The sequence below is a fragment of the Chamaea fasciata genome, unplaced genomic scaffold, assembly GCF_029207755.1.
Source record: "Chamaea fasciata isolate MVZ Bird 193981 ecotype frontalis unplaced genomic scaffold, bChaFas1.0.hap1 SCAF_1, whole genome shotgun sequence".
Lineage (NCBI taxonomy): Eukaryota > Metazoa > Chordata > Aves > Passeriformes > Sylviidae > Chamaea > Chamaea fasciata.
The window spans coordinates 109,862,151-109,875,193 of record NW_027094086.1 but is presented as its reverse complement, the minus strand read 5'-3'; the positions used below and the strand labels follow the sequence as shown (position 1 = coordinate 109,875,193).

At 38.2% G+C, this 13,043-nt stretch overlaps 1 protein-coding gene across 1 annotated transcript in view; it reads right to left on the bottom strand.

The window, feature by feature from the left end:
• CPNE4 (copine 4) overlaps positions 1 to 13,043 on the bottom strand; it is a 271,348-nt gene that overhangs the window by 241,741 nt on the left and 16,564 nt on the right. Inside the window, exon 2 of the mRNA XM_066193444.1 lies at positions 11,903 to 11,996. Coding sequence (XP_066049541.1) covers positions 11,903 to 11,930 — 28 coding nt within the window. The 5' untranslated portion in view covers positions 11,931 to 11,996. The remainder of the gene's footprint in view (positions 1 to 11,902; positions 11,997 to 13,043) is intronic.

Genomic DNA, 13,043 nt, shown 5'->3' with positions numbered 1-13,043 from the left:
AAGTCAGATGAGAAATTGCTCCAGGTTGATGGCAAGTAATGAATCAGGGCTCCTCCCATAAGAAGCTCCTAGAGTTACAAACCTTCTGGAACACCAACACTGCTGTTTCCTAGCATAGCAATCTTCTTCTGAACGGGGGCGGCGGGGTGGGTCAGAAAAAATAAGTGCAAAATAACCCATAGGGATATTCCATAATCTGAATATGAACAATGTCAGGAGTCAAAACATTATAAACCTATTACTCTTTCACTGTAGTTATGAAAGCATAAGAGACTGGATTTCTATAACTGATCCTTATCACACAGAATATGGTCATACTAAGCTGGATCTTGTCTGATGCCATTTTGGATAAGAATATGTCTTACAGATGACTAGAACTAAGTATGGCCGACAGCCACAGAAAAATATTCCTCTCTTTTCTATTTCTTGGTACTCAGAGTTACAGGTTTTTATCTAGTTGATGGGAGAAGAGAGACTAGAGCAGAGGATTTGCTTCAAAGGTGTGAGCTGTAGGACTGTCTTCTGGCCCAGCAAATGAACCACTCTCTGCCTTCCCAGTGTCAATAGTCTATTTATGTACCTTCAGGGGCCTTATTGTTATATTCAAATCCAAGTTCCTGTGCATTGGACACTTCAAAAATAGTGAAAGACCTTGCCCCGGGCCTTGAAACCTAAATTAAGAAACAAGCAGTATTTCAGTGATGCCTCCACACAGTTTCTTTGTCACAAATGACTGAGACAGGCTTGCAAAATTAATTTTAAGTGTGAATTAGGTGAGATGTTTTCAGTCTCTCATTGTTCCTCACCAAAGATGCGGCCCAAACTGCGTTTATTAGGAGAGAAGGTTCCGATATTTTGCCCAGGTATCCTCACAACTCCGAAAAAGAAGCTACTTACTGCATGATTTTCCCCGAGCACTTGGTCCATATGCACAGACAACACAGGACCGAAGAGTTACAGGTATGTGGAAGGGACATTTAAGTTGCAATGCACCCCAGAAACGTGACTGTGAATGCAAACTTCCTTGCAAAATTTCCAGTCTCCTCCACCAAAAGAAAATTTCACAAGTTGAATTTGCTGCTAAGAAGTTGCCAAGTTCATAATGCCTTAGGGTGGCTTGGTACAGATAGTCCTACAACACTAGCTGAAATTCCTTCCAGGGAAATAAATTCCTAACTTTTTAAAAACAGCTGATCAGCCTTGGCCCTTGATTTATCTTGCAGAGCTGCAGTATGGTAAACTGCCAGCTGCTGGAAAGAAGCATCATGCTGCTGCCAAAGCAGAAGGTAAAGAGGCTGCAGTGAGGAATGACCTGCAGCTTGTATTTAGTTCCTTTTTTGTTTGTTTGTTTGTTTGTTTGTTTGTTTGTTTGTTTCTCTACTGGCTTGAAACAGCATTAGGGGTCTCAGGTGAGTAGGAGAGAAAAGCTGGAGAAAACAGGAAGGATTGAGTCCTGGAGAAAGAAGAAAATGCTGGGGTGGAAGTGATGTTTCCACTTCAGACAAAGCAGAAGGATTGGTGGAAGTTTTGTGAAAAAGTGAAACATGGCTGCAAATATTTCCAGAGTGGCATATATATATTTGGTCGGTTCCATAGCTTCCAAAGTATCTTCTATACATACCTTTTCCCCACAGAAGATGAAAAAATTTCACTGTGTGTAAAGTTATAGGGGAACAATTTAATAACTAACCCAATAAACCAGCTTCTGCAATTCTACATCTACCTTTCTTTGCCTGCCATAGAAGTAGAGCTTCTACTTTGTGAGTATGTGGTAATAATTTCTTTTGCAAACTTCCTTGGACAGTGAGGAAGCATCTCAGATGTATTTGCACTTATAAATAATTCTACATTCAAACTTTCTGAATGATGTACTGCATAAAACCATCTTCCCAGGCCACTTTCAGTCAATGTGGTTACTGTCAATGTGGAGCAGACATGAGAAACTCAGCAATCACAGGCGCATGCAGCCCAGTGCACATACTTTATACTTCACACAATTGCTTACAAAACCAGATTCTCCAATCAGCAAATTTTCATATTAGCTATTTTGTTTTATTATTCCTTCATAAATTAGTTTCTTTCTCTTTATTTCAGTGGGCTTTCATTATTAATTTTTATAGGAGAGTTAGCTGACTGCAGTTATGTTCTCTTATTAGATCATCTATTCAACCCACTGTACCTTACAGGATTAGTTGGGAAACAGGAGACAACACACTATTGAATTTTGGGCTTTGAATCTCTCATGTGTAGCTCAGATCACTGAAAGGGCCTCTACAACTTAATTACTCACTAAAATCAAGAAGACAACTGCTGAGCAGTGATGAGCAGCATTTTTTTCCCAAAGTCCCCACCAGCAGTCAGCATCTATTCAGAAGTGCTTTATTGGTCCTTTTTCTGGCAGGGAATAAGCTGCATCACATCATTTTAAGGTCCAAAGTACTTTTGCTTGACACTCCCAAATCCCTCATCATTTTAAAGTGAGTGAAAACTTAATTTGTCTCAGTAAGCAAGCATCAAACTCCCACAGCCACCTGCGACCTTCCTTCTATATCCTGCCGTAAGTACCTATACACAAATAAAACACTTCTTTTTCACTGTACTAAAGTAAAACGTGACACAAACATTTGGTTTAGGCAGTATATCTGATAGAGCTCTGGTTCTGGAAATTTTTAGCAGCCATTCTTAGACATCTGGACTCTTGTGTAATAAATTGTTTCTCAGACACTGAAATTACCAAATTTATACCTGATATGCCCAGTTGCGTCATTGGAATGATATAAAAGATGATGCTCACTTTTTCCCATTAGCAGTTCCCATGGAACATCTTAGAGGAAAAAGGAAGCTACAAGTTCATTGCTGTATCTTAAAGCATTGGACAAACTTAGCATGTTGTGTGGCATTTCAATTCTTACTGCTCACACAAGGTCCATGCAAGCTGGTTGTTGTTTTGCCAGCTCCTTCTTCAAACACAAATCTTTTCCATGCACGGAACTAATTTGAGCAGTGACCACCATAAGGGGAATACATAATTTTTCTCCTGGAAATACCAGTCTTGTCTTACCAGCTGAATCTCTCATTTGCTTTTCATCGCCATTGTTACAAACAAATCCTGTTAAAAACATGTCCTCTATTCTTATTTTCAATAATTCTCATCTCCCTGCAACTCTACCTCCCTCTAGCAGAGGAACTATGATGCTGCTCAAGCTTCATATATAACATCGACTCATGGGAATCACAGCTTTACTTGTAGGCATTTAAGAAGAAATTATTTCATTTAGCCTTCCAATATTAATTAACTGATATTAACCCCTATCCTTTCCTTGGCAGAGTGCCCCAGTCCCTGTACAAACTGCATATTCCACACTGACATGCAGAAGAATGAACTTTCACCCTCAGCTTGCAGGCCACTCTGGGTCGAGTAATGAATCACATTAGTGTGGTCTCTGCCTCCCACAACCTTATCAGAAAATTCATCTGGAGCTTTTCTTGCCACAGTGAACTCAATATTAGAACAGTTTTGGGCACTCAAAATAGATTGCTAGGGGAAAGCTGTTGCCTCTGACCTCATATTTCTATTTTTTCTAAACTACATTTCTATTTCCAGATGTTTGTTTTAAAAATTAAGTTTGTGCTCTTCAAAATGTGACAGACTGATAGTAGAAAAGTGAAATTTTTCTGTCCACAGAAGGCTTACCTGTCGAGGCTCATCATCACAAAAGCAGAGAAGATATACCCATGCTGTTGATTACTTGCAATGCAAAATCTCCAGGGTAAAACATTTCAGCCCCCATAATTCCTTCAGACAGGAGTGTTTGCTTTTTTTCAGGAAATCCTCAAAGTGTTCAAGTTAGTATTCTCACATCAGGGCCTAGACTTGCACTCCCATCTTAAAACTGCTCCAATAGTTCAGCTATCTGAGAGCTTGTGAAAGGGGTTTATCGCCACCTGAACACAATACATGGCTCTTGTTAAAAATTAAGTGTCAGAACCATACTTTTGTTGTTTTGAATCACGAGGATCCATTTGAATGGCATGACCACATTCCAGGCTTTGGGGGAACATGTTTCAGGATCTTGTAAAGAAGTAGAATACTTGCATAAGAGTCATCATCTTACAAATCAAAGTTTCAGTAGGATTTTTCTCTCATAAAATTATAGCAGGCAAACTCCCTTTTTTTTTTAAAAAAAAAAAAATTATTCGCCAGTCAGTCAAGTCCAGACATAGAGTAGTATTTCACAAAGAACAACCTGTTCTTGGGCACAAAATCTTTTGTGACCTTTACAGACCCTTGCATGGAATGTCTTGTGGATATCGATGCTGCTGCCAGAGTTCATTTTTCTACCTTTGTTCACTTCAGACTGGCACAGATTATCTGCAAAATCAAAACCTGCTAACCATACAAATATATTTATTTGCTTCTTTCTCCAAGGATGCAGTCTTTCAGTGAACAACCTCATAAACTTTTAAAGAAAGCTGAATGCAGATGGAGTTTCCACTGCATCACTGTGTGTCATAATGCAGATTCTCAGATGAATGTCATTGCTCTGCATAGTAAATAAGCAGAATTTTATGGTCCTCATTAGTTCTAACTCAATCATATACCAAGACCATGAAGTTGTCCATAAAATAACAAAACAAAACAACAAAAAAACTCATAAACTCCCCACCCCAAAAACAAAAGCACCACCACAAAAACACCAAACAAAACACAAAATCCTAAGAAACAAAATAACGCCACAAAAAAAGCAACTGAAACTCAACAAAAAAAACCTCTATGCCCACCTGTGTCCACATAAGAGTCCTAAAAAATTATTGCAGTAAAAGTACATCTTACACCACCTCTTCTCTACCTACAGATTTTTTTCATAAATACACATTGCAGCTCAGGACCAATCTAATGCAAAATCTTAATGTTAGAAGGAGATCTGCAGCTTGTGAGAATATCTGTTTCTAATTTATCTTGATGAAACTTGTGCCCATATTTCAAATTCCCTATGCTGGAGCAAATATTTGCAACCCTCCCTTAATTTATTAGTAAAAGAAGAAGCAGGACCAACTGATCTATACACTAGACACATAAAATTTCAAGATAAAACTCACGTTTTGTGCCATCTGGTGACAATGAAAATTCAGATTTCATTAAACAGAACGATTTTTCTAGAGAAAACCAAATTAATGAAGATGTTTTTATGAAAAACGAGGGATTATGAAACAATGTTCATTTTAACAAACACACTCAATGAACCCATTTAAACCAAAGCTACATATTACTTTTAGGATTGAAAAGATAAAACAGGTAATTTTGGTTTCTGCTTACCCTAGGGAGTAGGACAATCATTCATTGACTTCAGTTCACAGTTATTCACTCCTATTACGCACCAAAGGAATACATTCTGCCAAACAGGGCAGACACAAATCAGCCAAGAAAATGCAAAACCGCTGGCAGTCCATGTGGACTGAAAACAAACTAGACCCTGCAACAATGGCTGAAGAGTGAATATCCTTAAAATCGGTATAGACAGTTTATCTGCAAGGGCCTTGCAAGAAGAGGTGGAAGAAAACAGATAAGATGCATGACATTAGCCAGCCTTGCAAAATTTCATCACAACAGACTGAAGAAACAGAGAAAGCTGAAGAGATTGCAGCTTTAGTCATAGCCTTTGGACTTTGAGACCAAATTTAACATAAACATTCAGTTCAGAGATCACCTCAGTCAGTCTTTCAGAACTACTCCCTTCTACAGCAGTCACACATTATTAACATCAGCTTCTTATGCAAGTATGGTCATGCCAAGTTAAAGCAGGTGAACTTTTTTTGCTTTTGTTTTTGTTTATAACAGTGTTACACAAGGAACCTAGAAGGTGCACTTAGACATGTGTTTGTATATATATTTTTAAAAAAAATTTTTTTTTTTTTTAATCTCTGGTGTACATTGACTCCAGCCCTTGTCCTTTCATACAGGAGAGAACAACTAGCAAAGAGTCATGAAAAAAGAGTTAAGTAAATAACTATTTGAAACTCCCATTTGGCTGTAAAATAGCCATCATTTCTTAAGTATGGAGTCAGCTGGACAACTCAGAGGAAGCACTCTCAAGACTTTCATCTTCATTCAGTTTTCAGCACTAGGTTCAACAGTGTCTTAAAATTGTATGAAAAAATATTCATCTTCCCTTCACCCACAAGGTCAGCAACCCAGATCCTGTCTGGTGATACTGACAAGGGGATGAGAAATTACAAGATGATCTATTAGGTTATATTTCAGCACTAAAAATAATGAAAGACATTTCTACACATAACAGAATATAGTGATAAAAATGTCTTCAGGCAGTGGTGAGAAACGTCTGTTCTGTACTGCCAAGAACCTTCATTAGGAGTTTGGATTTCCATCTTCAGAGCTCATTTGGGAAGGAGCCGAACAGTGATTTGAGGAGCCAGCACAGATATCCACATCCAGGTCTTTTCTACTTCTTCCAATGAATCAGTGATCATGGGAAGTCACTTTGGATCTGAAAAGTTAGGACAGAGAGATTTGTGGAGGGTGTCTGAGGAAGGATACTGAAGTCAGAAGACCTGCAACAGTTAATAGCAGTTGAGACACTGAGATTTTCTTCCAGTTTTCAGAGTCCACCCTTTTTCTGCTTCTTAAGCATGGAATTTCTCACAGGACAGTAGAGAGAATTAACGTCTCTACTTAAGGCAAATGAATTACCTGACTAAGGAGTCCATGGAATTAGAGAAAGGAACATTTCACAAGACAAAAGGAAAGGAGACAACAGTTCCCCTTCCTGTCACACTGCCACACCAGGTTTCCCTTTAACTGTGGTGAGAAGCCAGCTCCATAATGCTAATGGTGCTGTAATTGTCTGCTGAGTACGTTTAACACCTGCCTGTGCCATAGCAATCAATACCAGTTAACTTTGTTTTCCTTTTCCCCCTTCATGTGATAAGCACTGTTTCTTTCCAGCTTATGTCACAGTTTGTATTATCTATGCTGACAGCCCAGCTTGCAAGGGAGTCCCTCCTTAGTGTTATGTTAATAATTTTTGAAGGGAAATACACAGTGCTAATTCCTAAAAAACAGCGAAATGAAACACCACTGTGTACCTGGCTACAGCCCTAAAACTGGGATGACAGAGCTATTTTGTCTGAGTGCAATGGCACTGACTCTCTCTTTCCATAAAATTATGCAATCATACATCAAAGCAGTGGTTCCATTATTTGAATGTCTAGCAAACAAAACTGGACATTATATCCTGCAAACTGAATGTCTGCTACATGGACAGCTACACTAAATGTTTGGCTGCTGACAGACCACCTGCAAGACATGTCACTATAAATTGATTTATGGGGGACAGAAGGTAAAATTCTCTGGAGACAAAGAGAAAGTTACACTTGCAATTTCAGATTTTCCACCTAAACTACTGCAGCAATACCGAAGATTGGCAAGAAAAATCAAACACAGATGTTTCCCGGTTTTGGCTAGTGCTTGGTGATTGGCAGAAGTCCCAAATCTGCTTTTGGTAAAAGGCCATGAGAACTCTGGGTCCTTGTCTAAGTTTTAAAGGGGATTCCAATAAAACTTCCACTCTAACGAAGTTTTTTTCCAGATTGTTCTTACATGGAGAAATAAGCTGAAACATTGAAAGAACAAACACAAAGTGGTCTGTATTTTATTTTTTTTGTTTGAACAAAGAAGTGACAATCTCCAAATTTTTATCTACAAAACATAGCATTTAAAATGTCTTAAAAATTTCCCATAAAGAATGTAGACTGCATAAATTATTATTTACCATGAAATCAAAAGTTTTTCTCGAAACTTAACAGTGAACTAATACTATATTACATATTTCGGTACGCCTGTTTTCCACAGGATAAAAGTATTGAAATATTAAAAAGCTCTACTCAAGATAGTCCTTGTTGAACAAAACTGAAGAAGTTCATAAAGATCTATTTCCAGTTGATGGAGTTTGGAACAGTTTAGGACAAGGCATCTAGCCTCCTAAATACTTTTTTAAATCAAAGCTCTGAACCATGACAGGTAAAAGCATTCAAGAGTGTAAAATATATTAAATAAAAAACCCAAACAGCCAAAGCCAGTGGGTAAAACACAAAGGCTATGTGACATCCCATAGTTATCTATGACAGCTTAATAGCATTTCAGGGATATAACAAATACAGCCAAGATTTCTCCAGAACATTAATTCTTGGCCATACTAGCTCAAAAATAAAATGAATTATTTGATATTGATACCTACAGAAAAAAAACCAAACCTTACAGCCTTTTCCTCCTGTCATAAACATTACACATCTTCCTCACAGGAATATCCTTAACAGCCTCATCCTCTCAAGTACCACTTTAAAAAAAAAAATTGCCATAAAATTGGAATATAGCCTGTGTTATCCATCCATGCAACTCTTACTTCTGACATCAATGTTCATGGGAACTAGTGGAAAAGAACAGCAATAGAAGCCCCTGAATGTGAGAACATATAACATTTTTTTCTGTTGTGTCTTTTTGATCCCTTTGCTGCTTGGATTTTTGTGGTTATGCATTGCTTTCCTGTGTCAGGAGAATGACATGACAATCCTTTTAGTGTATTTCTTCATTCTCACACAAAACTAGCTTGGCAGGTTAGCTAACTATACAAAACCTAACTCAGAGATAAAAATGGAGAAGGTGAGGAGGAATACTTTTCCCTAAACAGTTGAGCTCAAAATAAAGCCCTCAATAGCTCTTCTCTACAGTGAAATATGTGTCTTCATAGCTTTGTGTACCTCCTTGTTCAACACTAAGCTAGAAACACACATTGACAAAACCCTAATGGTTTTTGCCACACATACAACATCTATATGCTCCAACTAAAACAAAGAATTCTGAAGGGAAAGTATCAAAGTATTTACATTAATTACATTAATTACATTCACTACTGCCAGAAACTGTAACTTCAAAATTGTTAAACAGAATTTAGTAAAACAAACAAAAGCCGGTACAGCCAATTCAGAAATGAGCAAGCACTGCAACTCTTTAAAATACTAAGTCATAAACCCTCAGAAATAAAAGATAATTTAGCAGATACCATGTATGAATGGTTGCAAGCTATGAATGGTTGCAAGAAGCAAAAACAAACAAACAACTTTGTGAAAAACGCTGCACAGGTAAAGGCAGTACTGCAGATACAGCCAGGCTTAATTAAGCACATCAAAGGGTAAAACATTTTGAGGACAAGCTTAGTGTTAAATGCATGATTCTTATGAGAAGCTGCAGGTGACAAAATCCAGATGGCAGCAAATCATGACTGTAAGAGAAAAGGGACTTTATACATTTATCATTTTGATCATTACCACTATTACTACTTTTGGTAATAAGCAGCATCTTGAAAAATGAGCAACATTAGGCTGAGATACATGCACGGTAGACTACTACCCCTACATCCCTAAGAGCACATCACTTTCCAGCCCTCAAGATAGACACGGTGCAAAACAGGTGGCCTCTTGTGCTATCAGCAGTACTGACTTTCATTTAGGTCAGGCTTTTAGAGACAGTCAAAATTCTTAAGAAGTTTAAAGATTTATTTCAGGCTGCTTATGTTGATAGGCTTCCTTAGGGACAACGCTGCTGGAGGGTTTCTCCCAAGGTGCTTCCCTCAGAACCAGTCTCTCTGGAGGCTGTTGTCCAAATTCAGAATTCCCACAGAAAAGCCCCATGGATGACTGCTAAGGAGCTTTTTGGTTTCAGCTTTGTGCCAGGCCTGCTGTTGTAATGACCAACTCACACTGTTCCTAACTCTATTCCTGACCAACCAAAATTGCCAGTTTCAGTTATTAAACCTAAAATGCCAGTGTTACAAAATTGCTTCAGAGAGAGTTGTCATCAACTCAAAGGGAGCTAAGTGAGGGCAGAGAGTCATCCTAGTCACCACACAGATTTCTCCTGGAGGATGTGGGCTGTATACTTAATTCATCACACAGAAAGCAAGGGGGTAATTAAGATGTCTCACATAAAGAGCAGTTGAGAACACTAGTCCTGGGTATGATTCCCTCTCTCTGTCCTGACGCACCAATGCTATTTTCTAGCCTCTCATCACTTACCAAATGCTAAAACCTCCCAGCCTTTTCTTTGCCTATAACTAATCATTACTGGCAACTGACCACAAAGTTAAAAACATCCAGTGGTAGTGTTTCATGTAGTTTTCAGAAAAAAAAAAAACAAAAAAAACCTTCATAAAAAAATTAAATGGTGAAACACCAAGATACAGAGAATAAGGATCGTATTTTTGACTCTGGGATTCATACTATCATTTCACAGTACTACATTTCTGCATTGTATGTATTACTGTACATACCTGCATATGTATTTAAAATGAGCAGGTCCAGATCTGGACACAGAAACTACAACCCTTCAAAGAAGGACAACAAGAAGAAAAGCTTTCTTCCGAACACTCAAAGTAATTTACTTGAACCATTTATTTCTTTTCCTATATTAGCATTTTGAATGTAGGGCACAAAATGTATCTTGATTTTAAAGGACTTACTTATCTCTGGTGTGTGTGGTCTTTCATATGGAAATCAGACAGTATTTCTTCCTTTGAACAAACCCCATGCTCAGTTTATACAAAAATCTAGATTTACATGCCTAGAAGAACTATTACCCCCCCATTTATTTCCAAGCTCATTTTGAAGTACAATCCAAACTCTGGTGATAAAGAGATTGACTCACAACCACTTACCATTTGTCCAAATTTACCCAGCTCTGGCAGAACTTCTTTGCCTACTCTTCCAGGATTTCTGCATGTTGTTTGAACAGAAGTTCACTCAAAAGGGTTGCCACAAATCAGCAGTGCACAGCTGGTATTTTTCGTGAGTTTTCTATACAAAACCTGGAATTCCCAAAGTTTTGGGTTTTCCACACATTGTAAAGATACAATGCTGATTTAACAGCCCAGAATTGCCCAAACCATTCACTTCTGTGAGAAGAATGAAAATGAATAAGCAGTAGCCCATCAGGACAAACTAGCATAATCTATGCCAAAATTCACAGCATTTATGTTTGCTTAGCACCTAAGCTTTGACCCTAATGTCCTGATCCAAATGAGCATTAGATCTGAAAATGTTCTAGTCCAAGCCACCCACTGATAGCCTTTCAGAAACATATAAAACACATTCAGATCAGCTTTCTGCCATGTGAATGTTTAATCCTAGACCCATTAAATTCAGCAGCGAAATTGTAGTTGCTTTCTATGGTATTGAATGCAAATAGTCTGAAGTAAATGGAAATTTTCTGCTTACGCCAAGGTGGCATTCTAATACAACAGCTGACAAAGACTATTAATATAATATTAAGTTTCTCACCCTTAGGCTCAGTCTTTGAAACAAACAAAGACTATTAGTTCTCACACAGCATTTTTAGCATCAGTTAAATATAATCTAGAACAGGGAGAGTCCTGGGCTAGACTGGGGTAGGTGGGAGGCATATCTGTCAGGAGCCTGCTTTGTCCAGACTTAAAAAGAGAAGACTTGAGGAGTTCTTGTCTACAGCTGTCAGATGGGAGGGAGTAGAAAAATGGTCAGACTCTACAGCTACACAGTGGGTAGAGGAGAAGCAATAGACACAAGCTGCAACTTAGGAAACTTCCAATAAAAAAATATATATCATCAGAGTGGTCAAGCACTTTGCCTCTTTGCAGTGTTCAGTACTTCAGGTCTCACTGTAAAAGCTTATGCATGCTATAGTTTTGATGTTTATACTTTTAATTCCTGCTCTGGGTAACACTTAAAAGGCAGTGCTACACTCAGAAAATATATTTTTAATATGCTATATATATGTATTTTTGTGAAGGACATCTGAAATTTCACAAGCTATTTATTTTTTCAGAAGTGTCTGATCCTTTCATTTATTCCCCACCTGAAATCATCCTGAGGTGCATAATCATTCCTGCAGGAACCAAGTGATTTCAGATTATTCTTTCAGTTGAGAAATAAGCAGGAGATGATGAAACCTGCAGGGAAAAAAACCATTCTTGTAAACTTTCCCCTCTCCCAAGCTAAAAAACCAAAACAGTAGGTAAGCTATGTAAGTAACAATTTCCAAACCTTTTTTTTTTTTTTTTTTTTTCTGAGAAACAAGTAGACAAATGATCGTCCCAATTCAGCAAAGTAATGAGGTATCTGGACAATCTATGAATCATGAGTGCTGGCTAGGAAGATGCCTCTCTGAACTTAAGCCAATGTTGAGTTACATTGTGTCCTCTCCTTTTCTCATTTTCCTTGACCAAAGAACTCTTTCTTACCTGGCAGACATATCAGAAGATCTAAGGAGACTTCTCAGGTACCAGCAACTGGTGAGTGCCATTCACAAGTGGAGTGTTAGTATATACTAACTCCATGTAGCTCTGCCCTCCCCCCCAGCAGCTGAGTTAAGCCAGTTCTAACATCTCCAGAATGCCATTTAACCCAACACTCTATGGGAATAAAGTTGGATTATAGCTCTCTCTACACATCTGCATCAAGTAATGGAGGCAGCTGAGGCAGAGTCTCTTCCAATATTACACCCCTTCTCTAGTCCTTCTGCTTTCCAGAGTAAGATATCACACTCTCTTATTAGATAAAATCCTGCTCATTACACTGACTGAATCAGAAATACAAAGAGCAGGTGCTTCATAGCGACAGCCAAAAGCAACAGCTCTGAATCTTCTATGTGCCACTTTCATACAAGGTCAATTGCACCTATAATTAATTTATACAAGCTGAACCCTCAGCTGCTACCTTGCAAATGCACAGGCTGCACAAAACTGTATTGGTAATTAATTTGTCATGCAAATGCTAGGGAAGAACAACACCGGTAATTTATACCATAGATATTCAAATGAAACATCCTGCCTGAGTAATTTAATGTCAGAAAGTAGGAGAGCTGCAAAGCAGAAGAATTGGAGTCTTCCACCAACTATTTCTTGAAGGGACATTACTGTAAGATGTTATGAGCTAATTTCAGACATGGTAGAAACACATGCTTCTTCACTGAACTATTCTGGACAGGTTTGGCATTA